Source organism: Panthera tigris, chromosome B1, assembly GCF_018350195.1.
Source record: "Panthera tigris isolate Pti1 chromosome B1, P.tigris_Pti1_mat1.1, whole genome shotgun sequence".
Classification (NCBI taxonomy): domain Eukaryota; kingdom Metazoa; phylum Chordata; class Mammalia; order Carnivora; family Felidae; genus Panthera; species Panthera tigris.
The window spans coordinates 169,094,330-169,121,926 of NC_056663.1; the positions used below are offsets into that span (position 1 = coordinate 169,094,330).

Consider the following 27,597-nt stretch of genomic DNA (forward strand, 5'->3'; position numbering starts at 1 on the left):
GACTTCTCAACAACAGTGGAAGCCAAAAGGCACTGTAATAACATCTTAAATGTGCCTTTACCATAGATAGATCCTCACCTCAAGAAACTTCTATAGGATCCACATCAGACAGAAAGATCAGAGAAATAAGAAAAGGTAGTTAACAAAGATTCTAGAAAAATTTAAACAAATAACAATGTATATTGTATAGAAGGGAAAGAGCAGAACAAACACAAACTACAGCCAATAAATAGCATGTAAGTTGGGAGAAAGTGACCAGAATTAAAGCATTCTAAGTTCTTCAGATTTTTCAGAAAAAATGTAAACTTTTCAATTACCTTTAGATGCTGAAGTACATAGAGTATATAACTCCCAAATGAGTACATGTATGTGTGTGTGTCTGGGAAAGAGGGGACAATGCAATGAGAAAAAAAGAAAAAATTTAAAAGGCGAAAAAGAAATAGAAGATAAAAAACACAAGGAAGCTCATGATACATTGGCAGAAATATATCCTGTAAACATATCAGTAATAACAGTAAATGTAAACAGACTAAATTTCCAATTAAAAGACAAAGATGATCAAATCAGGACAAAAAAAGGTTATAGTCAAAGGATGGGAAAATTTATACTGAGCAAATACTAATAAAATCTGGTGGAGATGTCACTAAAAAAAAAAAGTTGTTACATAAAAATAATGAATGTAATTCATTAGTGTTATATGCTAAATGTCTATGTATCTAGTAACATAGCCTTGAAATATATAAAGCAAAATTTTAGGGAGAACTATTAAAGAAAAAACTGTCAAATCTACCATCAGAGCCATCATGGCTTAAATGCCTACTTTATTTTTTTTTTTTATTTATTTTTTTAACGTTTATTTATTTTTGAGACAGGGAGAGACAGAGCATGAACGGGGGAGGGTCAGAGAGAGAGGGAGACACAGAATCTGAAACAGGCTCCAGGCTCTGAGCTGTCAGCACAGGGCCCGACGCGGGGCTCGAACTCACAGAGTGCGAGATCGTGACCTGGGCCGAAGTCGGCCGCTTAACCGACTGAGCCACCCAGGCGCCCCTTAAATGCCTACTTTAGAAAAGAAGGAAAGTTCAGAATTAATAATCAAAATAGCTACCTGATAATTTATTTTTATTTTATTTTTTTTAATTTAAAATCTTTTTTTAATGTTTATTTATTTTTGAAAGAGAGTACAAGTGGGGGAGGGACACAGCCGGGGCGGATAGAGGATCCGATGCGGGCCCTGCACTGACAGCAGCGAGCCAGATACAGGCTCGAACCCATGAACAGTGAGATCATGACCTGAGATGAAGTTGGACATTCACCCAACTGAGCCACCCAGGCACCCCACTACAAGATAATTTAAAAATGAATGACAGAATAAATACAAAGAAAGCAGGAAGATTTAATTAAGGTAAAAGTAAAAATTAATAAAATAGGAAATAAACATACAATATAAGGATTCAAAGAAAAAAATTATTACTTGGGAACATAATAAAATGGACAGAGTTCTGGCAAGAATAATCAAGAAAATGACAAACACCATTAGGAATGAAAAAAAGGGATATAACTATAAATGCTGCTCAGAATATACAGAGTATATTGAACTTGATCCAATAAATTAAAATTTTAGTTTAATTCAATAAGCTCCCAGAAAAAAATAGAACTTACCAAAACTGAATCAAAAAGAAACAGAAAAACTAAATGAAAGTAAATCAGCAGTCTAATAGCTTTCCACAAAGTAAACACTAATTCAGAAAGTTTTGTACAAAAGTTCTATGGAACATGCAAGGGACAAATAATCTTATTCAAGCTATTTTGGTCTAGACAAAATGATTTTTTTTTTTTTAACATTTATTCATTTCAGAGAGACAGAGAAAGAGCATGAGTGGGGGAGGAGCAGAGAGAAAGAGAGGGGGAGACACAGAATCTGAAGCAGGCTCCCGGCTCTGAGCTGTCAACACAGAGCCCGACGTGGGGCTCGAACTCATGGACCACAAGATCATGACCTGAGCTGAAGTCAGATGCTTAACCGATTGAGCCACTCAGGCGTCCTGAAAAAAAATGATTTTAAAAGATTTATACATACCTGTTTCATCAAATGATGGCACTTTATCCACGCTGAGACTTTGTGATCCCTGTCCTTTCTGAACATTTGTAGAGTACAACTTCACTTGATTCAGTGTACAAATGAATGGGTGACTACAGGGAACCACGTTTGAAAAGCTTCCCAATGTCACTAAATTCTGCCATTCTACAAGAAAAAAAAATTAATTTCAAACTCACAAGGATTTTATACCCAATAAAACATACTTACTAGTATTAGAAGGGTAATTTTACAGAATAACAATAAAACTTTCATTCTGCAAAATATCCAAATGCACAATGCCAACCCACCCTCTCCACAGAGGTGTTTCATTGACCCCTAGGTGTATGGGGACCACATTTTGTAAAGAAAAAATAACAATAATATTCCTATTTTCTCTAATTTGTAAATTTATTCATATGTAAACTTTTAAAATATATAAAATTAGATAAGACATTCTGATTATTGATTATTCACCTGTTCTGAAAGGTCTCTGGAATACTTTTATATGCTGGTTGCATGCTAAAAAATGTTGGCATAACATACTTTTCACAATAGAGAACTCTAAGGGGGAGGGGGTGGGGGGAGGTCAAGATGGCTTCCTATTCAAAATTACCCTGTGTCCTCCTTTTGCTAGCTAGAGATTTATTCCTCTTTCACTTCACAATCAATAAGTGAATTACACTAATCAGTCATTCAGAGTGTCACTGATTTTTTTTTTAATCAGATAATTAGATCAACATTTGGTAAGATTCCTCAGTATACAGGAATTCTAATTGAGGGAAGAATAGAAGACTAATTACAAAGCACTTCAGCTGCTGCATCTGGATGACTGTGGGCTTTAGAGGGCTGAAATACAGAAGAAAAATATATTCCACACTTGCACTGAAGTGGTAGAAAACTAAATATGTCTGTCTCTACTCTCATGTGACCCTCTTTCTCTTTTTTACTATGAGTACTCAGACCTTGAAAATCTTGTGAATAATTTACATCTCTTCTAAAGCATCAGATGAAATAATAAAGTTATACCATTAGAGATAGTCAAGTTTCTCTAGTGGAGAGTTAAACTTTTAAGGGTTGAAACTTTCCTCTTTTTTTTTTTTTTTTTAAAGTAATCTCTATACCCAATGTGGGGCTTGAACTCATAACCATGAAATCAAGAGTCACACGTTCTACCAACTGAGCCAGCCAGACATTCCAAGTACTGAAACTTTTCTAATTGTTTAATAATGTTTTCCAAAAATGGTAATTCATGTATGTGCATGTACAGATGTATACCTTCTGAAATCAGGAAGAATAAACCTTTTCTTTATGGCTCAGAAAATTCATCAGGAACATAAATTTTGTGAATGTTCAAGATAATCTGAAAAGCATGAGAAACATAAAGCAGCATAAGTATCCACCCAAGTATCAGGCTTGGAATTTTTTTTTTTTTTGAAAAATTTCTTGGTGTCAACTTAATTGTTCATTTATTTGGTAAAGAATTGTTGAAGGCCCAGTATGATTTTGGTCATTTGGTATTTCTTAAAGGCTGAGTAAAGCAAATATAACGATGTATCTTCTTGCACATTAAAATATGTAGCCTACTATCAGGGAGCTTGGATGGCTCAGTTGGTTCTGACTCTTGATTTCAGCTCAGGTCATGATCCCCAGGTCGTGGCATTGAGCCCCACATCAGACTCCAGGCATGGAGCCTGCTTAAGATTCTCTGTCCCTCTCCCCTGTCTTGTGCTCTCACTCTCTAAAATAAAAATCAGGGGCACCTGGATGGCTCAGTCGGTTAAGGTCAGTCTCTTTTGGCCCCAGTCATGATCTCACAGTTTGTGGCATCGAACCCTGCATCAGGCTCTGCGCTGGCAGTATGGAGCCTGCTCGGGATTCTCTCTCTCCCCCTCTCTTTGCCCCTCCCCCTCACACACTCTCAAAATAAATAAACTTAAAATATTTTTTAGGGGCGCCTGGGTGGCTCAGTCGGTTAAGCGTCCGACTTCAGCTCAGGTCACGATCTCACGGTCCATGAGTTCGAGCCCCACGTCGGGCTCTGGGCTGATGGCTCAGAGCCTGGAGCCTGCTTCCGATTCTGTGTCTCCCTCTCTCTCTGCCCCTCCCCCATTCATGCCCTGTCTCTCTCTGTCTCAAAAATAAATAAACGTTAAAAAAAAATTTTTTTTTAATTTTTTTAAAGAATACATTTAAAAAAATAAAAATTTTTTTAAAGAAATAAAATTTAAAAATAATTTAAAAATAAAATATGTAGCCTACTAGCAAAATTAGTGAAGCAAGGGCTAAAGCAAATGCACCTAAGAAACTCACCCTCCAGGAAAGCACTGGTCACTGGTATTCTGACTTCACGGTCTGATTCAAATTATCTTTTGTGATTATTACCTAACAAAGACAATATGCCACAAATACTTTTTTTTTTTCACCCAGTGATCAAATGCTTTTGTAGAGACTGTACTAAAATGTTTAAAAAGGGAATATTCCACAGTCTAAAAATCCTTCCTCAGAAGCTGACAATGTTTCCATGACTGATCCTAGATGTTTTTCAAGGTTCTCCTTAGTTTTTCAAACATTAAAGAAAATTTCAAACACATGCAAAGGTAGAAAAAAAAAAGTACAATAAATGTCCACATATTCATTGCCCACCGTCAGCAATTATCAACTCAGTCAACCTTGTCTTATCTCTACCTGCACCAATATCTCTTCACCTCCATGTTAATTTGATGAAAATCTCAGACAAAATAATTTCATTCATAAGTACTTCTGTATGTATTCTAAGAGACAAGAGCTTTTTAAAAACACAGATAAACCACCATTACAAAAAAATAATAAACAATTGAGGATATCATCAAATATCCTCAATTTCCAACTGTTGAAAGTTTTACAACTTTTGTGTGTGTGAACAGATCCTAATAAGATCCACATACTATGGTTGATGCAGATGTCTTTTAAGCCTCTTTTAAGCTACAAGATGTCTTTTTTTTTTTTTTAACTTTATGTGTTTCTTGAAGTTTATTTATTTTGAGAGACAGAGAACGTGAGCCCAAGCGGCAAAGGGGCAGAGAGAGAGGGAGGGAGGGAGAGAATCCCAAGCAGGCTCTGCACCATCATCATGAAGCCCTACTCAGGGTTCCATCTCACAAACTGTGAGATCATAACCTGAGCCAAAATCAAGAGGCGGCCACACACCTGACTGAGCCACCCAGGCACCCCTAAGAGCAATTTCTAAGGTGAAGAAACCAAGTTTTGTCCTAAATTTCTGTCCTGGTAGTTTTCCAGTCTGAATTTTGCAGACTTAATTCTCATGGTGTTCTTTAACCTGTTCTTCTATATGTTCTACGAATCAAAGGATGTAAAGGCTTTATCTAAATTCTGATTCTTTTTGTTAGGATGCTACCACTTATTATGCAGTGATGAGTTCTTTCATCAGGAGCCACATAAAATTTGGTCGACTATTTGTGTAGTGTCTGCTGTTGTTCAATGCCCATAACCCTTTATCCATTAGGTGGTTACAAATGGAGATATTCAAATGTATCAATTCTTCAATTGTTAGAACACTTCTACAAAAAGAAAATCCTGTTCATTTATTTGGTTATTCACCAATGTACTTCACATAGGAAAATCAGGCTAAATACTTAATTCTCTCCTTATTTACCAGTTCTCATAATAAAGAGTTCACTACCTACCATCCTGAAGTAGTGACACATTAATTTGCGTATATATTATTATTTCATAGATTAAGAGTTATTTGATATATTTCAATCCATTTCAGTCACTCTGATTAATAGTTAAACTGTCCCATTTCTGACAAGTAGGGGTCTCTTCAAATTGATTCTTGCATCCTTCTGAAACTATTCTAGTAATAATCTTTAATAGCTTCCTTGCTAGCTGTTCTTGAAAAATCCTTAATTTTTAACTTTAGAAGAATTTCAGGTATCAGCAACGTTAAAAGTACACATTTGGCATTAACACAAGATCAAAAGCTGAACAAAATTTGCAGAATACATTACCACCTTTAACATTTTATACTCTAAAAAATATACAGGACCACATTTGATTCAGGAAAAAAAATATTATCTAACACACAGCAATAGCAACACAGCCATTTAAAAATACATAGGGGCACCTGGGTGGCTCAGTCAATTAAGTGTCCGACTTCAGCTCAGGTCATGATATCACGGTTTGTGAGTTCAAGCCCCACGTCGGGCTCTATGCTGACAACTCAGAGCCTTGAAAGCTGCTTCGGATTCTATGTGTCCCTCTCTCTCTGCCCCTCTCCCACTAACCTCTGTCTTTCTCAAAAATAAATAAACATAAAAAATAAAAATAAACACACCCACTTTTTAATAAATTATTGAATTAATTAATTAATTCTAAGAGGCAGAAAGATAGTAAAAAATATTACCCACCATTAGTACCCTTTCTTAAAGGTGACATCTAAAAAAAGCTGCATACAGAAGATTAATCTTTGAGAGCCTGGTGCTCACTGTTCTATGGATTGGACAAGGACCTTCTCATTGCTGTCTAGATAAGAGCTATTTCTTCACCAAAACTGCAAAGCTACCACTATCTTGTCAGTCTAGTCACAACATTCAGTCTTCTCGGCTTTTATTTTACTGTTATTGCCTCTGTAGCTTTTAACAACCACTGCTGATAACCACTAGTCCTCTCTCTCCAATGTGATTTGTCACCCACCACTCACTCTGGCTTTCAGAGGAAATCTGGCTACCTTTTTCAGACTACAACACACAACACAAGAAACTCTATCTCATGCAAACTGACATTTCTGCCTACTGTGTATGTTGCTTCTGCAACAACCATAACTAAACACAAACAAAAAGATTTCTTGCAGTTTGTAATGTTTTCTTACTGGCTAATTTAAGGACTAAGATTTCCAGAGGTCAGTCTCTTAAGAGACTATTTCAGTAGTTTCTCCCCCAAATTCCTAAAGGACTGATGTATCCAAAACTAAGTAATTGTTACACTTTATTCTAAAGAGGTTAGTGTGAACTTAAAATACACAACAGCAGAAGCTTTCTGGGCCCATAAAATACACAATAATACAGACTGTGAAAATGTTCTTCATGGTAATATTTATCATGGCAAAAACTGGAAACTTAAATGTTTCCTAATAGAAAAATAAAAATTATGATATCCCTATATTTTCATTGTGTATACATTAAAAACTATTAATGTGGAAAAATATTGAGAATATTACATAAAAAAGCAAAAGACAAAATAACATAGGATTTCAACTATTAAAAAATGTGACTGGGGTACCGGGGTGGCTCAGTCAGTGAAGCGTCCCACTCTTGATTTCGGCTCAGGTCAGGATCTCACAGTTCTCAAGTTCAAGCCCCATGTCAGGCTCCAAGCTGACAGTGCAAAGCCTGCTTGGAATTCTCTCTCTCCCTCTCTCTCTGCCCTTATCCTGCTCTCGCTCACTCTCTCAAAATAAATAAACTTTAAAAAAAAAAATGTGACTAGTAGCGGGCACCTGGGTGTCTCAGTCAGTTAAGTGTCTGACTCTTAATAGCAACTCAGGTTTTGATCTCAGGGTTTTGAGTCCAAGCCCTGTATTGGGATCCACACTGGGCATGAAGCCTACTTTAAAAAAAATAATAAACAAAAATAAAAATGTGATTAGTTGGGGAAGAGTTAAGATGGCAGAGTAGTATAGTAGTAGGACCTTATGTTTGCCTTGTCCCTCAAATACCAATAGATAAATACTAAGTCATTGTGAACATCCAGGAAATCTGAGAACTAAGAACAAACTGCAACTAGAGGGAGAAAAGAAGCCAAACTGTAGAAGGTAGAAGAGGAAGGGATGGGATTTGGGGGAGAAAAGAATCAGCTGTGCTGAGGAGGGGAGGGAGCCCTGATTAGGGAGAGGGAAGAAAGGAGAGAAAGAGATGGGGGGGATAGAGAGGGAGGGAGAGAGAGAGAGAGAGAGAGAGGGGGAGAGAGAGAGGGGGGGGGGGGAGAGAGAGAGGTAGCAAGCGCATGTACATGCAAGGGACAGCAAGCAGGGTGCAAAGCATTGCACAAGAACACCACTTCCCCAAAACCACTGACAGGGAAAATGACAGGGGCTGATAATCTCAAGTTTTTACAAGCAGCAGAGCTCAAAGTCTGAAGGTTTAGAAGTCCACGCTGTTGCTGGGGTGGGGCCTGGGAGTCACAGAGGTGCTCCTGTGCAGAAGGAGAACAGACGTGGGTGCAGATAGCGTGCTCTGAGGATCCCTTGGGTTGCACTGAGAGAGACCGCACCCCTTCTTACAGTGCATTTGGGAGAGGTGGCACTGGCTCTCCAGGGACAAAAAAGCCAACAGATGCCCTGAGCTGCCCTGTTCATTAGCCTAGGAGCAGAGGCAGCTGCTCAGGGCAGCTACGCTGGACACTGGCTTTCTGCTGCACTTTACCATAAACTCCAAGCCTCTGAGCATTCATGCAACTGCCCTGCTGGGACAAACTGGCACCAGCCACAGCACAGTGAGACCCTTCCCCAGAGGATCAGTGTAGGTCCATGCCCGGCTGGGTCCCTAAAATTTGGAGTTTTGAAACCCAGTCAGCGCACCTGATATAAAAAATAGGAGCACTGCACTGGGTGGGCAGAGAGCCCAGACACAGGGTGAAGGCAGAGATCCGAGGGAAGCCTGGGACACATGAGGGGAGAATGTTCGCTCTTCTGTGAGGGTTTCCTGAACAGCGGAGGGCATGAACTCCCCTCTCTGGGGACTAGAGAGCCAGCTGATGCCATGTTTTCCTGGCCCATCAGCACAGAAGGACTTCAGTGAGCAGCAAAGCACCCAGAGTGGAAGCTTGAGCCACTTTCACTAAGCCCTTCCCTCTGTGCTCTGCAGGTGCTTCTGAACAAGGGCAAGTGTGCCTGAGAGAGCAGCAGTGGGCCACTCCCCCAGAAGACCAGCACAACCTCTCACCACCCACATGCAACAAATCTACTGATCATAGAGTGCTACAAAGCTTCAGTTCTAGGAAAAATAGGATCCAGCCTCTTTTAACGATTAGCCGACCAAAACATACTGAGTTAAAACTTGCCACACAGTGGACAACGTCAAAACACTCCCCACTGCAGCACAGAGAAACTCTGCAGAGGACTGACCTAAGGGAAGAAACAGCCAAAACACAACAGTCGAGTACACAAAGCATATACCAGAAACAACTCCTGAAGCGGCAGGCCCTAGACAGTATGACTTCTTAATATAGCCAATACTCTCAAGAGCAGGAAACATAACAGGCTTTTATAACACACAGAAGACAGAGCCCTACAGAAAATGCCAAGACGGAGGAATTCATCCTGAAAGAAAGAACAAGAGATCACAGACAGGGATTTAATCAAAACACATATAAGTAATATGACTGAACCAGAATTTAAAACAACAATCATATGGACACTAGCTGGGCATGAGAAAAGCATAGAAGACACCAGGAAGTCCCTTACCACAGAGATAAAAAACCTTAAAGCTAGTCAGGCTGAAATTCAAAAATGCTATAACTGAGATGCAAAAACTGGATGTAATGACAAAGATGAAAGAAGCAAAGGAATAAGTAATATAGAAGATAAAATGATGGAGAATAATGAAGCTGAAAAGAAGAGGGAAAGAAAAATATTGGATCACAAATGTAGATGTAGGGAACACAGCGGCTCCATAAAGCGTAGCATTCATATCATAGGAGTTCCAGAATAAGAAGGAAAAAGGGGCAGGTTTATTTCAGCAAATAATAGCTAAAAACTTCCCTAATCTGGGAAAGGAAACAGACATCCAAATCCAAGAGGCACAGAGAACTCCCATCAAAATCAACAAAAGCAGACCAACACCAAGATATTATCATAATAAAATTTACAAAATACAAAGATAAGGAAAGAATCCTGAAAGCACCAAGGGAAAAGATATCCCTGACCTATAAGACAAATAAGGTTAGTAGCAGATCTCCCCACAGAAACTTGGCAGACCAGAAAGGAGTGGCATGGTATGTTCAATATGCAGCCAAGAATACCTTATCCAGCAAGGGTATCATTCAGAATAGGAGAGATAAAGAGTTTCTGAACGAAAACTAAAGGAGTTCGTGACCACTAAACCAGTCCTGCAGGAACTAGTAAGGGGACTCTCTGAGTGGGAAGGACAGATCAAAAGCAACAAAGACTAGAAAGGAGCAGAGAAAATCTCCAGAAAATCTCCTGATGTTACAGGTAATACAATTCATATTGTATTTACAGGCACTAAATTCATATCAATAATCACTCTGAATGTAAATGGGCTAACTGCTCCAATCAAAAGACACAGGGTATCAGAATGGATTAAAAAAAAAAAAAAAAAAAAAAAAAGAGACCTATCTATATGCTGCCTACAAGAGACTTATTTTAGACCTAAAGACACCTCCAGCTGGAAAGTGAAGGAATGGAGAACCATTTATTATGCTAATGGATGTCAAAAGAAAGCTGGAGTAGCCATACTTTTATATCAGACAAACTAGATTTTAAACCAAAGACTGTAACAAGAGATGAAAAAAGGCACTCTATGATAATAAAGAGATCCATCCAACAAGAAATTCTAACAACTGTAAATATTTATGCCCCCAATAATATGTATTTGGGAGTAACCAAATACATAAATCAATTAATGACAAACATAAAGAAACTCATTGATAACAACACAATAATAGTAGGGACTTAAACACACTACTTACAACAATGGACAGATCATCTAAGCAGAAACTCAACAAGAAAACAAAGGCTCTGAATGACACACTGGACCAGATGGACTTAACAGATATATTCAGACCACTGCATCCTAAAGCAGCAGAATACACATTCTTTTCCAGTGCGCATGAGACATTCTCCAGAGTAGATCACATACTGGGTCGCAAATCAGGCTTCAACAAGTATAAAAACTGAGATCATACCAGGCATGTTTTCAGACCACAATGCTATGAAACTTGAAGTCAACCACAATAAAAAAAATAAAAAATAAATAAAAAAAAAATTGGAAAAGACCACAAATATATGGAGGTTAAGATCATCCTACTAAAAAATGAATGGGTTAACCAGGAAATTAAAGAAATTAAAATATATCTGGAAGCAAATGAAAATGAGAACACAGCAGTCCAAAACATTTGGGATGCAGAAAAATCAGTCCTAAGAAGGAAGCATTCAGTAATACAGGTCTACCTCAAGAAGCAAGAAAAGTCTCAAATATACAACCTAACCTTCACCTGTCAGAGCTAGAAAAGGAACAACAAATAAAGCCTAAAGCCAGCAGAAGAGAAATAATAAAGATTAGTGCAGAAATAAATGATACAGAAACAAACAAAAAACCCAGTAGAGCAGATCAATGAAACTAGAAGCTGGTTCTTTGAAAGAATGAGTAAAACTGGTATACCCTGAGCCAGATTTACCAAAAAGAAAAGAGGAAGGACCCAAATAAAATCACGAATGAAAGAGGAGAGATTACAACCATATCACAGAAATACAATTAAAAGAGAATATTATGTTATTTTCAATTTTTTGAGGAACCTTGATACTGTTTTCCAGAGTCACTGCACCAGTATGCATTCCCACCAACAGTGCAAAAGTGTTCCCCTTTCTCCACATCTTCACCAACATCTGCTGTTTCCTGTGTTGTTAATTTTAACCATTCTGACAGGTGTGAGGTGGTAACTCACTGTGGTTTTGATTTGTATTTCTCTAATGATGAATGATGTTGAGCATCTTTTCGTGTGTCTATTAGTCATCTGGATGTCTTCTTTGAAAGAATGTCTATTCATGTCTTCTGCTCATTCCTTCACTGGATTATTTGTTTTTTGGGTGTTGAGTTTCATAAGTTCTTTATAGATTTTGGATACTAACCCTTTATCCAATATGTCATTTGAAAATATCTTCTCCCATTCCATAGTTTGCCTTTTAGTTTTGTTGATTGTTTCCTTCACTATGCAGAAGACTTTTATCTTGATGAGGTCCCAAAAGTTCATTTTTGCTTTGGGTTCCCTTGCTTTCAGAGACATGTCTAGTAAGAAGGTACTGTGGCCAAAATCAAAGAAGTTGCTGCCTGTTTCTCCTGTGGGATTTTAATGTACTCCTCTCTCACATTTAGGTGTTTCATCCATTTTGAATTTATTTTGGTGTATGGTGTAAGAAAGTGGTCCAGTTTTGGGGTGTCCGGGTGGCTCAGTTAGTTGTCTGACTTCAGCTCAGGTCATGATCTCACAGTTCATGATTTCGAGCCCCGCATTGGACTCTATGCTGACAGCTCAGGGCCTGAGGCCTGCTTCAGATTCTGTGTCTCCCTCTCTCTCTCTCTGCCCCTCCTCCCTCCCCCCAAAATAAATAAACATTAAAAATAATTTTTAAAAAAAGTGATCCAGTTTCATTCTTCTGCATGTCACTGTCCAGTTTTCCCAGTACCATTTCCTGAAGAGACAGTCCTTTTTCAATTGGATACTCTTTCTTGCTTTGTCAAAGATTAGTTGGCCGTACATCTGAGAGTCCATTTCTGGGTTCTCTATTCTGTTCCACTGATCTATGGTGTCTGTTCTTGTGCCAGTACCATACTGTCTTGATGATTACAGCTTTGTAATACAGCTTGAAGTCTGGAATTGTGATGCTTTCAGCTTCGCTTTTCTTTTTCAGGATTGTTTTGGCTATTTGGGGTATTTTGTGGTTTCGTACAAATTTTAGGGTTGCTTGTTCTAGCTCTGTGAAGAATGCTGGTGTTATTTTGATAGGGATTGCACTGAATGTGTAGACTGCTTTAGGTAGTATAGACACTTTAACAACATTTTTTCTCCCAACCCACGAACATGGAATGTTTTTCCACTTCTTTGTGTCTTCTTCAATTTCTTACATAAACTTTCTATAGTTTTCAGCATACAGATCATTTATCTCTTTGGTTAGGTTGATTCCTAGGTATCTTATGGTTTTTGGTATAAACCATAAGATAAATGGTTTATATATCATTTATATACCATAAATGGTAACTGTAAATGGGAACAATTCCCTGATTTCTCCTTCTACTGCTTCATTATTGGTGTATAGAAATTCAACTGAGGGGTGCCTGGGTGGCTCAGTTGGTTGAGCGTCTGACTTTGGCTCGGGTCATGATCTCACAGTCCATTGGTTCAGGCACCATGTCAGGCCCTGTGCTGACAGCCCAGAGCCTGGAGCCTGCTTCAGATTCTGCAGAGATTCTTTCTCTCTGCCCCTGTCCCACTCACACTCTGTCTCTATCAAAAATGATTATACGTTAAAAAATTTTAATTAAAAGCTTTTAATTAAAAAAATGCAACTGATTTCTGTATGCTGATTTTATATCCTGTGACTCTGCTAAATTCACAGATCAGTTCTAGCAGTTTTTTGGTGGATCATTTGGGTTTTCCATGTAGAGTATCATGTCATCTATGCAAAGTGAAAGCTTGACTTCTTCCTTGCCAAATTTGTATGCCTTTTATTTTTGTCTGAAAAAATTAAAAATAGAACTACCCTGAAAAAATTAAAAATAGACCTACCCTATGACCCAGCAATTGCACTACTAGGTATTTATCCAAAGGATATAAAAATGTTGATTTGAAGGGCACACACACCTCAATGTTAATAGCAGCATAGCAACAATAGCCAAATTATGGAAAGAGTCCAAATGTCCATCAACTGATGAATGGGGAAAAAAGATGAATGGAATATTACTTGGTGATCAAAAAGAATGAAATCTTGCCATTTGCAACAACATGGATGGAACTAGGGAGCATTGCTAAGCAAAATAAGTCAGAGAAAAAAATGTCATGATTTCATTCATATGTGGAATTTAAGAAACAAAATGATAAACACAGGAGATGGGAAGGATAAAAAGAGAGGGAGGCAAACCATAAGAGACTTTTCAATACAGAAACAAACTGAGGGTCACTGAAGGGGGGGAGGTGGGTGGGGGAATGGGCTGAATGGATGATGGTCATTAAAGGAGGGCACTTACTGGGATGAGCATACGGTGTTATATGGAAGTGATGAATCACTGGGTTCCAATCTTGAAACCAATATACTACACTGTATGTGGAATACTTTAAATTTAAATGAAAATTAATTTTTAAAAAGAGAATATTATGAAAAATTATATGCCAACAAATTGGGCAATGGGGAAGAAATGGATAAATTCCTAGAAACATATAAACGGCCAAAACTGAAAGTCTGAACAGACTCATAACCAACAAAGAAACTGAATCAGTAATTAAAAATCTTTCAACAAACAAAAGTCAAGGGTCAGATGGCATCCTTGGGGAATCCTAGCAAACATTTTTTTTTTAATGTTTATTTATTTTTGAGAGAGAGAAAGAGAGAGAGAGAGAGAGAGAGAGAGACAGAGCATGAGCAGGGGAGGGGCAGAGAGAGTGAGGGAGACATAGAATCTGGAACAAGCTCCAGGCTCTTAAGGTGCCAGCACAGAGCCCAATGCGTGGCGTGAACTCACGAACCACGAGATCATGACCTGAGTCGAAACTGGACACTTAACCAACTGAACCACCCAGGTGCCCCAGGAATCCTACCTAATATTTAAAGAAGAGTTAATACCTATTCTTCTCAAACTGGTCCAAAAATAGCAGTAGCAGCAAAACTTCCAAACTCATTCTATGAAGCCAGCAATACCTTGATTCCAAAATCAAACTACTATAAAGGAGAATTACAGGCCAATGTCCCTGATGAACATGGATCCAAAATTCTAAAAAAGCTACTAGCAAATCAAATCCAACAGCCCATTAAAAGAATTATTCTCCACAATCATCACAATCAAATGGGATACATTCCTGGCCTGCAAGCGTGGTTCAATATTCACAAATCGATGTGATACAGCACATTAATAAAAAAAAGGATAAGAACCATATGAGACTCTCCACAGATGCAGAAAAGGCATTTGACAAAATGCAGCATCAATTTTTGGTAAAAACCCTTAACAAAGTAGTGATAGAGAGACCATACCTGAAAATCACAAAGGCGATATCTGAAAGACCCACAGCTAATATCATCCTCAATGGAGAAAACCTGAGAGCTTTTCCTCTACAGTCAGGAACAAGACAGGGATGTCCACTCTCACCGTTATTTAACATAATACAGTACTAGAAGTCCTAGCCTCAGCAATCAGACAAGAAAAAGAAATAAAAGGCATCCAAATCAGCAAGGAAGAAGTCAAATGTTCACAATTCACAGATGATATGATATTCTATGTAGAAAACCCAAAAGACTCCACCAAAAAATTGCTAGAACTGATACTCAAATTCAGCAAAGTCACAGGATACAAAATCAATGTACGGAAATCCGTTGCATTTCTTTACACCAATAATGAAGCAGCAGAAAAAGAACTCAAGGAATCAATCCCATTTACAGTTACACCAAAAACCGTAAGATAACCTAGGAATCACCCTAACCAAAGAGGTAAAAGATCTATACTCTGAAAACTACAGAACACTTATGAAAGAAATTGGAGAGGACACAAAGATATGGAAAAACATTCCATGTTCATGGATTGGAAGAACAAATATTGTTAAAATGTCTATATTACCCAAAGCAATCTACACATCTAATGCTATTCCTATCAAAATGCCACCAGTATTTTTCAAAGAGCTAGAACAAAAAACCCAAAAATTTATATGGAACCAAAAAAGACCCCAAATAAGCCAAAGCAATACTGAAAAAGAAAAGCAAGGCAGGAAGTATCACCATTCCAGAATTCAAGCTATATCACAAAGTTGTAGTCATCAAGACACTATGGCACTGGCACAAAAGCAGACACGTACATCAATGAAATGGAATAGAAAACCCAGATATGGACCCATAACTGTATGATCAACTCATCTTCGACAATGCAGAAAAGAATGAATTTCCAATGGAAAAAAGTCTTTTCAAATGGTGTTGGGAAAACTGGACAGCGACAGACAGAAGAATGAAACTGGACCACTTTCTTACACCACACACAAAAATAAATTCAAAGTGGATGACAGGAAAACATCAAAATGCCATGGGAGAAAACAGGCAACCTCTCTAACACTGGTCGGAGCAACTTTTTACTAGACACATGTCTGGAGGCAAGGGAAATAAAAGCAAAAATGAACTTTTGGAACTTCATCAAGATAAAAAGCTTCTGCACACTGAAGGACACAATCAATAAAACTAAAAGGCAAACTATGGAATGGGAGAAGATATTTGCAAATGACATATTGGATAAAGGGTTAGTATCCAAAATCTATAAAGAACTTACCAAACTTAACACCCAAAAAACAAATAATCCAGTGAAGAAATGAGCAGAAGACATGAATAGAAATTCTTCCAAAGACATACAGATGGTTAATAGACACATGAAAAGATGCTCAACATTACTCATCATCAGGGAAATACAAATCAAAACTATAATGAGATATCACCTTACACCTGCCGGAATAGCTATGATTAACAACACAGGAAACAACAGATGTTGGCAAGGATGTGGAAAAAGGGGACCCTCTTATACTGTTGATGGGAATGCAAACTCATGCAGTGACTCTGGAAAGCAGTGTGGAGACTCCTCAAAAAGTTAAAATAGAACTATCCTACAACCCAGCAATTGCACTATTAGGAATTTACCCAAAGGATACAAAAATACTCATTTGAAGGGACATGTGCACCACAGGGTTTATAGCAGCATTATCAGCAATAGCCAAATTATGCAAAGAGCCCAAATGTCCACCAACTGATGAGTGGATAAGGAAGATGTGGTATATACATATACAATGGAATATTACTAAGCCATCAAAAAGAATGAAATCTTACCATTTGCAACGATGTGGATGGAGCTATGGTATATTATGCCAAGGAAAACAAGTTAATCAGAGAAAGACAAATACCACATGATTTCACTCACATGTGGAATTTAAGAAACAAAACAGATGAACATAGGGGAAGGAGAAAAAAAAGAAAGGCAAATGACACGAGACTCTTAACGATAGAGAACGAAGTGAAGGTTGCTGGAGGGAAAGTGGGTGAGGGGATGGGCTAGATGGGTGACGGATATTAAAGAGGGCACTTGTTGTCATGAGCACTGGATGTCATATGTAAGTGATGGATCACTAAATTCTACTCCTAAAACCAGTATTACACTACATGTTAACTAACTACAATATAAATAAAAACTTGAACAACAACAACAACAACAAAAGTGACTTGTGGGGGCACCTGACTGGCTCAGTCAGTAAAGCATGTGACCCTTGATCTTGTGGTTTTGAGTTCAAGCCCCACACTGAGTGTAGAGCCTACTTAAAAAAAAAAAAAAAAAATGTGACTGGTGAAATATCTAGATTATGTATAGTTTTTACTTCATAAGTTATAATTTTCTGTATTTTCCCAAAAAATGCCAAAAATTTAAAAAACTAAGAAATACATTCGTTGCCAAATTACTTCTAATATTATTACTACTAATACTGACACTATCTAGTTTGCTCTTACGCTTTCAGCTAGCCAGAAACACAGGAAAACCTTTTGTGACTAATCATCTGGCAAGCAAAAGTGTGACCCAGATCAGGTAGCTCAGCCTAGAGAATGATAACGGATGTGATTTCTCTCCAGAACACAGTAAGCAACAGGGAAGAATATTGTTTTTTTAAGTAAATATGAGATGCTGGCAACTTCCTACACTGCCTATTGGTATACATCTCTACTGCCCTTAATTCTTGTTAATATATGCTTAGAAAAGTAAAAACAACAGTATCTAATATATTTAGGGTTTACCAAGCGCCATTGTCTTAAATGCTTTCCCTGCATCATCATATTTTCTAATTTATATTCCAAAACATACCTCAAAGTCATCTATTTCTCTCCATCTCCACTGCTAACCACCATGGCCTAGCCACAGCCTTGCCTGCCTAGATAACTATCATAGTTCCCAAATGATGTCCTTATTCACTCTCCCCTTTTCAATCCATTCTCCACACAGTAGTCTGACTGATATTTTGTAAATATTGCCCTTTTTTAAAACCTAAAAGCCTAAAAGGCACCGATGCTTCTCAAACTTCATTTCATACTCTATCCCCACTTCCCCGAGCCACAGCAGTTTTCTTCTCTGCTCCTGAATGCTACTATATGGTCTTTAGGGTTCCTATTTGCTCTACCTGGACTGCTCTTCACCCTAGATCTTCATGTGGCTAGTTCATTTTCATTTTTCATGCCATGACTCAGTCACCACCTCCTTAGCAGATCTAAATGAAATGGCCTCTGCTAGCTACTTTTTAGCCCATCATCTTTTGCAGCACTTAGACATGTTTTCTCATTCTTAGTGTCTGCCCAATGAAGGTCTGTCTTGTTCAGCACTAACTACAATGCCTGGCACCCTTTGCTGAACTGAACCTCAACTCACAAAAACCTATGAGGCACACAGTATGGTTAGCATCATCTTTCAGTTAACACATCCTATCATAAATTTGAACTATATAGAACTATGCTGTCAGCCTGCCAAAATGGTCTTTTATAGCTGGCAATGTTCCTATAACTTATCCAAAGTGGGGTGGGGGGAGGAGGCACAACAAAAGTGGAAACTTCCACTCTATTTTCCTTAGGGTAATAAATACTACCAGATTAGAGACAGGAATAAAATACAAAAATTTAGTTTCTTATTTAAAACTACACTTCTGTTAAACCTCAGATTTAAGCAAAAGCACGTATCTGTTAATTTGATATGCAGTACTTAAAGGAGCATCCTCCCATCTCAAATTTTTGTCAAATGAGGTGAGGCATAAATATATGAAAAAATAAAATAAGTGCCCCATGCAAAGTCAGAGGAACTTTTTTAAAAAAGGAAATATTAACTACAGAAACTAAGTCACATGTTTATTCTTTAAAAGGATTATGTTCGGGGTGCCCAGGTGGTTCAGCTGGTTGAGCGTTCAACTCTTGATTTCAGCTCAGGCCACGATCTCATGGTTCGTGAGATGAAGCCCCATATGGAGCCCAGTGAAGAGCACAGGGCCTGCTTGAGATTCTATTTGTCTATTCTATTCTATTTGTCATAATATATTTCAGTTTCCAACTCTCCATAACTAAAAATGTTATCAATTTATTATAATGAATAATGAACATGTGCACACATTGTAATACCTCTCTGCTTATTTCTTTAAAGTAAATTATTTTAAATAGAATCATTGGGTCAGAAAGTATAAACTTTTAAAGTTTTTTTTTTTTTTTTTTTTTTAATGTTTATTTTGAGAGACAGCACAAGCAGAGGGGCAGAGAGAGGGAGAGAGAGAATCCCAAGACATGGGGCTGGATCTCACGAAGCCTAAGATCATGACCTCAACCAACTGAGCCACCCAAGCACCTCTAAAATTCTTTTTGTCCTTTAATGTTCATTTATTTTTGAGAGAGACAGAGCGTGAGCAGGGGAGGGGCAGAGAGGGAGACACAGAATCTGAAGCAGGCTCCAGGCTCCAAGCTGTCAGCACAGAGCCCAACGAGGGGCTCGAACTCAGGAAGTGCGAGATCATGACCGAGGCTGAAGTTGGACACTTACTGGACTGAGCCACACAGGTGCCCCTAGTTCTTTTTTTTTCTTTCTTTTTTAGTGTTTATTTTTGAGAGAGAGCATGAGCAGGGGAAAGGCAGAGAGAGAGGGAGACAGAGGATCTGAAGTGGACTCTGTGCTGACACTAGAGAGCCTGATGTGGAGCTAGAACTCACGAACCATGAGATCATGACCTAAGACCTTTCGGATGCTTAAACAACTGAGCCACCCAGGTGACCCCTTTGTATTCTTTTTATATAAAGAATAACTGACCTCCAAAACACTGTTCAACTGTATGTCCCAATGAATAGTAAGAAAGTTCCTGCTTTCCTGTACCCTCCGTATGAAGCATCATTATGGAAAACTTAGCCAATATGCTAAGGCAATGAGTAGCAAATCCTTAAACTAATATTTCCATGCCTACTGGCACGTATGGTAGATTTTTATTGGCCACTTGAACTCCTTTAATGAACTCTTCATTTATTTATTTTGCCCATTTTTTTACTGCAAGATACACTGGTTTGTAAAAATTCTTTATAAATTAGGGATACTAACTTTATAACTACACTGTTCAATACAGTAGTCACTGTCCATTGAGCACCTGAAATGTGGCTATTCTGAATTAAGATGTGCTAAACATAAAATGGACACTGGACTTCAAAGATTTAGTACAAAAAACAATGTACAATATCTTAATTTTTATCTTGATTGCATATTGAAATATTTTGAAAATACTGGATAAAATATATTAAAATTGGGGCACCTGAGTAGCTCAGCTGGCTAAGCGTCCGACTTCAGCTCAAGTCATGATCTCGTAGTTTGTGGTTTGAGCCCCGCATCGGGTTCTCTATTATCAGAGGCCACTTCAGATCCTGTTCCCCTCTCTGCCCTTCCCCCACTAGCGCATGTTCTCTCTCAAAAATAAATATTTAAAAAAAAACCCAAGAACTAAAATATATTAAAATTAACACTATCTGTTTTTTACTGTTTCACATTTGGCCATCAGACAACTCAAGATTACATACATGGCTCAATTATCTTTCTTTTGGACAGTGCTGCTCTACAATGTTGTTTTCCTTATCCCCTTGAAACTGAGCTTTCAGTGTACAGGCATTTCTCATTTCTAAGTATGCAAATAAGGCAAATGTTTCCCTTAAGGCTTCCTTCTCTCCTTATTCTTGGTAAGTTTTTCCTCCACCACACAGGAATTTAGAAGCACAAACTTTTTCTTGACAAAGAAAAATATGTTTTTGGAATTTTTCCCCAGAAGTTCTTCAAATATCCTTTTCTTCTTACATGCATCCAACTTAAATAGTACCCTTTTTCTAAATGCTTTTTAAAATTTTACCGTAACTGTTGTCCTTTTAAAAATTGTTTCGGTATTTGTGGAACTAAATTTTCACAAAGAAGGCTATTTTTAAAACCTACTACATGTTTTTTTAAGTGTGAAAACACATTTCAATTTCCTGGTGATAAACATTCCAAAGAACTTTGCAAAGTCATTCTGACTGATGAAATAGGTATTATTATCTGTGGTTCACAGATGGATGAGACAAAGAGTACATAATTTTAGACACGATGACAGTTACAGAGACTAGGGAGTACAAATTACACTATTTCAAATCCTTTCAACTAACACTTAAAGGGCAGTTTACACTAAATTCAACAGCCAATATACCTAATTTAAGTGTAAAATGCCAAAATTGCTTGGCAATAAGAATCAAGTCTGCTAGAAGGTTTACTTGGGGATTTTGGAGTATGGTATAATCAGATGATTCATTTTGTTCATTAGGGAACAATGAACAATTGTTCATTGGGAACAATTTTCTATATTGCCAATATATAGAAAAACTCAACTTTTCTATCACCACCAAAAAGCCCCAAGAACAGTGGCGTTAAAATTAACTCCTCTGAAATGTTAAGAGGCAGTTTATACATTCATTGCAAATAAAAGACACTGATGTATTCCAATTTTATCTGCACAGCTTAGGCATTACTTTAATTTATATTACTTATCAACTTGAATGACGTGACTACAAGTTCTAACTTCTACTCTGAGGTCACAAACATGCTACAAAGTTTTTCAAACATGAACTTTTGGGAAATGTTTCTGTAAATACTCTGCATACTCAAGAATCTGAGGAGTTAGACTAGGGGTGGATACGGTTCTGTTTTTCCCTCTTCGCTCCTATCAGTTCTGGAGAATCAAGCTACAGCATGTCAAGCCATGGCAAAAACAGACACAAGCCTTACTAAAACTGAAAAGTTCCTTGCTATCTTGGAAACTGTGGGACAACTTAAATTTGAGTCAGAAAAGAATGCTGAAGGAGAGGGATAAAAATTCGCGTCAACCACATTTTTCTGAGTGACAGTTCCAGAACACACGTTTTCACCAATAAGATTGTTCAACGGAACCGAAGAGTTCTCTTGCTTTTCAGTCCCAAACTGGGTACATTCAATGACTGTGGCACGGTCATACGCTCATACTCAAGAATGATTCGTAAATAATAAGTACTCCCCCCCACAATCCTCCCTACTTTCGGGAAATTTAAGACAAAAGTTGGAGATATGGGAAAAGGGGCAGGGCAAGAAAACCTGCTCGGCCAAAAGCGCTCAAAGAAAGGTAACTGGTGAGCTCGAAACACCCAGGCACTCTGGGGAGTCAGCAATTTCTCACTGTCCAAAAGGAAAGAGATTGTCACCGGGGACACTGCGATGCAAACGTGGCGTTTCATTTGGTACAAAGTGGTTGGCTTCATGCATGCGACCAGGCCCGAGAGCTACCCGCAAGTTTCCGCGGGGGTCGTTTTAGGGCCAGAGGCGAAACCAGACTCTGGGAGACCTCTGCAGAAACCCCGCGGGCTGGGCGGGCCGAACTGCAAAGGCGGAGACCCGGAAGGAAGGTTAGGGGGGTTGGGGAAGGGCAAGCGGGCGAACTGCCCGAGGCGAAGCGCCGAGACCGGCCTGGTCCTCCAGGTCACCTGCCGCGGAGTCAGCGGCCGGGCCGGTACACTCACCCTGGCGCTCGCTGGAGCCGTGGGCCGCCGCCCTGCAGCGCAGACGGAGCCGGCACAGGGAGGACCAGCTACATCTGTGGGCCGCAGCGGCGGCGGCCAAGCCCGGTAACATCCTGGCGGGGCAAAGGCCCCTATGCGGACACAACCTCCTGCCTCCGCGACGCCGCCGGCAACAACTGACTCCATAGACCGGACACCTGCTAATACTCACGCCTGCGCCGCCACAGGCGGCCTGGATGACCCGGAAATAGTAACAACATTTAGCGCCGCAGAGCGCGCAGGCAGCGGAAGTGACGTAGTCTCGGAGCACGAATCAAGAGGCCTTGCCTCTGCAGACCGTGACGCCACGGCGTGCGCAGGGCGGGGATGCTGCTGGGTTTTGGTGTCCTCTTCACTTTTTCTGCGTCTGTACCTTTTCGCGTTAGTTGGAAGTCATCGCCTGAGTGGTTTGCATCCTAACAGCTAGGAAAACCGTGGGAGAAGTGACAGGGCCTTTTCGGGCGTCTGCCTGCTTCTATTTCTGAGCTCGAAACGTGGGCCATGCTGTTGGAAATGGGAAGAGAGGTGGGAAGGAAGGATGGTGGCCTACTTAACCTCTCTCTCCGGAGCCTTCTTGGATGAGCCCAAGCAGCGGCTAACGTGCCGAACTCAGTACTCTCCAAACTCTGCCCCAGTACGTCGTTCTCCTCTAACACACCAGTGTGTAGCCAGAGTACGCGAAGGCAGGTACTTGCCTTATTTACCTCTGAACCTCGGATTCCCGTGTGTAATGTAATAAAGTAAGACTTTAATGTGTTCGAGGTGGGTTAAGCGGAGATGTGCAGACATCGGAACAGGAGTCAGTCTGGTTCTAGAAAGATCGGAACAATACTCACCACGGTGTTGACCTCTGACATGCTCATTCAGATCTTAGCTCAAACTCAAGAGACGCTTTCCTTGACTACGCTGGCTGGACAAGGGCTGGTTAGTCTCTACCCGGTTGCCTTGTATACTTTTCTTCAAAACGCTTATCACTATTTGAAAGTATCTATGTAGGTTTTTTGTTTGTTTGTTTGTTTGTTTGTTTGTTTGTTTTGCTCAGAATAGAAAATAAGCATCACGGAATCTTGGGTTTTGTACATTGCTGTTTCCGAGGGGGTAAAACAACCGCCAGCACAGCAAATAGAGTGGAATGCATTGTCGTTTGATTTCTTGAAATCAATCTGAGTAGCTTAACTTATGTACCTACAGAATAGCTCTTTCAAAGGGAAGTAAATTAGTTTGTTGTTCCTAATTTTGAGAGAATCTACAGCCTTTTATGTAAGATAAGTATAACCAGCTTAGTGGGGTCACAGTGAATAAATTATCACAAGAATGGTAAGCAAATTTAACTTCTATGACAAACATAGTTTAATACATTAAGGTTAAATATTCATAACCTCAAGATTATAAAACAGAATATTACCAGAAAGTTCTTGTCTCTTCTTTGTGGATAGATTTTAACAGAAATTCAACTCCATGATATAAAATACAGAAAGGCTTAACTCTAACTTTATAGTCATTGGATGTAAATATCCATTAATCTTTGCCATAATTCTAACCTGCTTTGGATTTCTTAAAGTAGCCCCTAGTTTCTTATAGTGGATACTGTATTAATTTTGATAAACCTCCAGAAGCCTTGACTTGCCAAATAAGTTTGAAGAATAAAGCAGATCTTGCTGTGTTACCTTGTTTAAACCCTCACAATGCTGGATCACATAATAAGGTCTTCATGGACTTAGATTAAAATACTTACCCAGGGGTCCCTGAGGGGCTCAGTCAGTTGGGCGTCCAGTTCTTGATTTCCACTCGGTTCATGAGATTGAGCACTCAGTTCATGAGATCAAGGGGGGCACTTTGCTGACAGCTTGGGCTGCCCCTCCCTGCTCAAGCATGTCCGCGTACCCTCTCACTCGCTCTCTCGCTCTCTCAAAGTAAATAAACTTAACAAATAAAATACTTCTGCAGCTGTCTTGGTGTTTACACCTTGATGTTAGATATAATGATGTGTTTTCATAGCATACTTGTCCTGCTGGGCAGTCTTCAAAATTTCCCCAAGTGCTGAAAATTAAGGAAATGTCAGTTTTAGAGTTCCTTAGTAGAATTTCCCTTGGCCCTAAATTCTTGGAGAAATCCCATCCTTTACAGACTTTGCAGCAGTAAAGCAAAGTACCAAGGTCTACCAAGAGACTTTGCCTTACTGCTGCACCTCAGACACATTCAGCAGCTGCCTATATGTACTAAACAGGTAAGAATCCAACATCATGGAGTTTATTTTTCTATGTGAGGAGACAAACTTTTTAAATAGACATATAATTTCAAATAGTGGTATTAGAGATGCCTGACTGACTGGCTGAGTTGGTACAGCATGCGACTCATGATCTTGGGGTTGAGTTCAAACCTCACGTTGGGTTTATTTTTTAAAAATTAGTAGCGGTAAAATATCAATCATATGGTAATTGCCACACCCTCTGTGTGCATTATCTTATTCATAACACCTAAGTAAGTTATAGATGAGGAAACTAAGGCAGAGATCTTGCTGTTAACCACCACACTTTACTTTCTAAGTCAAACGGTTTTATCCTTTGGAAGAAAATGGTCTTTCAAGATTTGAATGACAACAGGGGCGCCTGGGTGGCTCGGTCAGTTAAGCGTCTGACTTTGGCCTAGGTCATGATCTCACAGTTTGTGAGTTCAAGCCCAGCGTCAGGCTCTGTGCTGGCAGCCTGGAGCCTGCTTCGCATTCTGTCTCCCTCTCTCTCTCTGCACCTCCCCAGCTCATGCTCGCACTCTGTCTCTGTCAAAAATAAATAAACTTAGGGGTGCCTGGGTGGCTCAGTCGGTTAAGCGTCTGACTTTGGCTCAGGAGGTCATGATCTCATGGCCTGTGAGTTCGAGCCCCGCATCGGGATCTGGGCTGTTTCGGATTCTGTGTCTCCCTCTATCTGCCCCTCCCCTGTTCACACTCTGTCTCTGTCTCTCTCAAAAATAAATAAACATTAAAAAAAAATTTTTTTTTAACTTAAAAAAAGATTTGAATGATATCTTGTTTTCTGAAATATAGGTCAAGAGAGCATTTCCCCATGTTTTTTTATGTATGATCAACATGATATTAAGTTTCAAAAAAATAAACTGAATTTTGGGGCGCCTGGGTAGGTAGCTCAGTCGGTTGAGTGTCCAACTTCAGCTCAGGTCACGATCTCATGGCTTGTGAGTTTGAGCCCTGCATCAGGCTTTCTGCTGTCAGCACAGATCCCACTTCAGATCCTCTGTCTCCCTCTCTCTGTGCCCCTCCCTCACTCACACTCTCTCAAAAATAAACATTTTTTTTTAAAAAAATTGGTTTCATGAGGATCTGAGATATAAATAGATGCCTAAATTTGGTAACTATTAAGTCAGATGGATGGAAATAGATGTAGGAAAGAAGTGTCATTTGATTATTACCATACACAACACCTGCAAAGTTTTCCATTAATTCTGAAGGAGTTCCCACATCTTTCAGAAATTGGCTGTAATTAAGCTGACTGTTCCTTGGTTTCATCTTGTCTATAGCTTTGGGAAAACAGTGATTCGAAACAAACTTGACCGTTTATGTGGAAAATTGACTTAGATAATCCATTAGAAGATAAAGTGAGTGGTTCTATCATGAGGCATACTAAGAACACAAATTTAATTTTGAATATATATATGTGTTGGCATCGTGTTGCTTTTGGCCTGCAGGATTGGAGGAGGAGGGAGCTTGCCCACCTAAACACTTGAAAAAGAAAATGTTTTACATGTGGATAAAAGGAAGACTGGCCACACCCAAAGGTATCATTCCCTGCTGTACAAGCATGGTCAGAAGCAATGTGGGTCTGCACATATTTTGCATGTATAGCAAACGTCTGCATAAGTAGAGAAAGTGAAATGTGAAGTTGATATGTTTCTGACCAGGCTGCTAATCCCCCTCTCCATTTTTCAGAGGTGTTGAGTGATTTTCCCAAGATCACTCAGCAAGGATGAGCTAGAACATGGAATCAGACTCCAGTCCTCTAACTACAAATCCGTACGTGTGTGACCATAGGGTGCAGTGGGGAGAGGCAGAGGTTGGTTGTTCTGATAGGTTTTCTCCCCTACGTTATTCTGTGAATTAACTTGTTTTTTAATCGCAATTATTATGTGAAATAACCATATAATACTCCACTTGCACTCAGTAGGTTCACCCTTTACCACTTCCATCCAGGAATAAGAAGAATTTCTCCAATGTTGACCATATTCCTGGGTCCTAACTCTTACCTTCTTAGCTCTTATCTTTCTCCATACACTCCTGGCTCCTTTCCTCAGACGTTAGTGATCAGGGGATTACAGGTATTCTAGCTGGGAAAATCAAATTACTAAATACTCCTGGGGACAGAGGAGACTGAAATGTTTGATAATCTTTATCCTTGAGAAAAATAAGCTGGGGACTGAGAGCATGTAGATTTGGTACTTTGGGGGAGGGCAGCATTGGTGGAGAGAGTTAAACTTCTTCCCCAAAGCCACAGGTGGGGGCACCAAAAGAAATTCTCGTCAGGCTCTTAAAATTTTAACTTTTTATTTAAGTATAATACACGGAAGAAAGCACAAATCCTATGGGCACGGCTCTAAGGATTTTAACTAGGGAACAAAACTGTGTTATCAGCACACAGCATTACCCGCTTCCCAGAAGCTTCTCTTCTAGTCACTACCCTCCCACCCCTGAAGGTAGTACGAATCCTAACAACAGAGATTAATTTCCCGTTTGAGACTTTCTATGTTGTACACTATGTTCTTTCATACTACATATGAAAGAGTCTAGTTTCTTTACCTCAAACATTATGTTTGTGGGATTCATATTGTTATGTTCATTCTCACTGCTATATAGGATTGTATTGTGTGAATATCCCACAATGTACCCATTTTACTGCAGATTAGCATTTGGGTAGTTTTAGTTCAAGACTATTAC

General features: G+C 39.2%; 1 protein-coding gene across 1 annotated transcript in view; it reads right to left on the reverse strand.

Moving 5' to 3' along the window:
• Positions 1–22,814, reverse strand: part of SLC30A9 (solute carrier family 30 member 9) — an 85,754-nt gene extending 62,940 nt beyond the window's left edge. The window contains exons 1-2 of the mRNA XM_042984618.1: positions 22,617–22,814; positions 2,081–2,245 (exon numbers count right to left, since the gene is read on the reverse strand). Coding sequence (XP_042840552.1) covers positions 2,081–2,245; positions 22,617–22,728 — 277 coding nt within the window. The 5' untranslated portion in view covers positions 22,729–22,814. The remainder of the gene's footprint in view (positions 1–2,080; positions 2,246–22,616) is intronic.
• Positions 22,815–27,597: the final 4,783 nt, after the last annotated feature.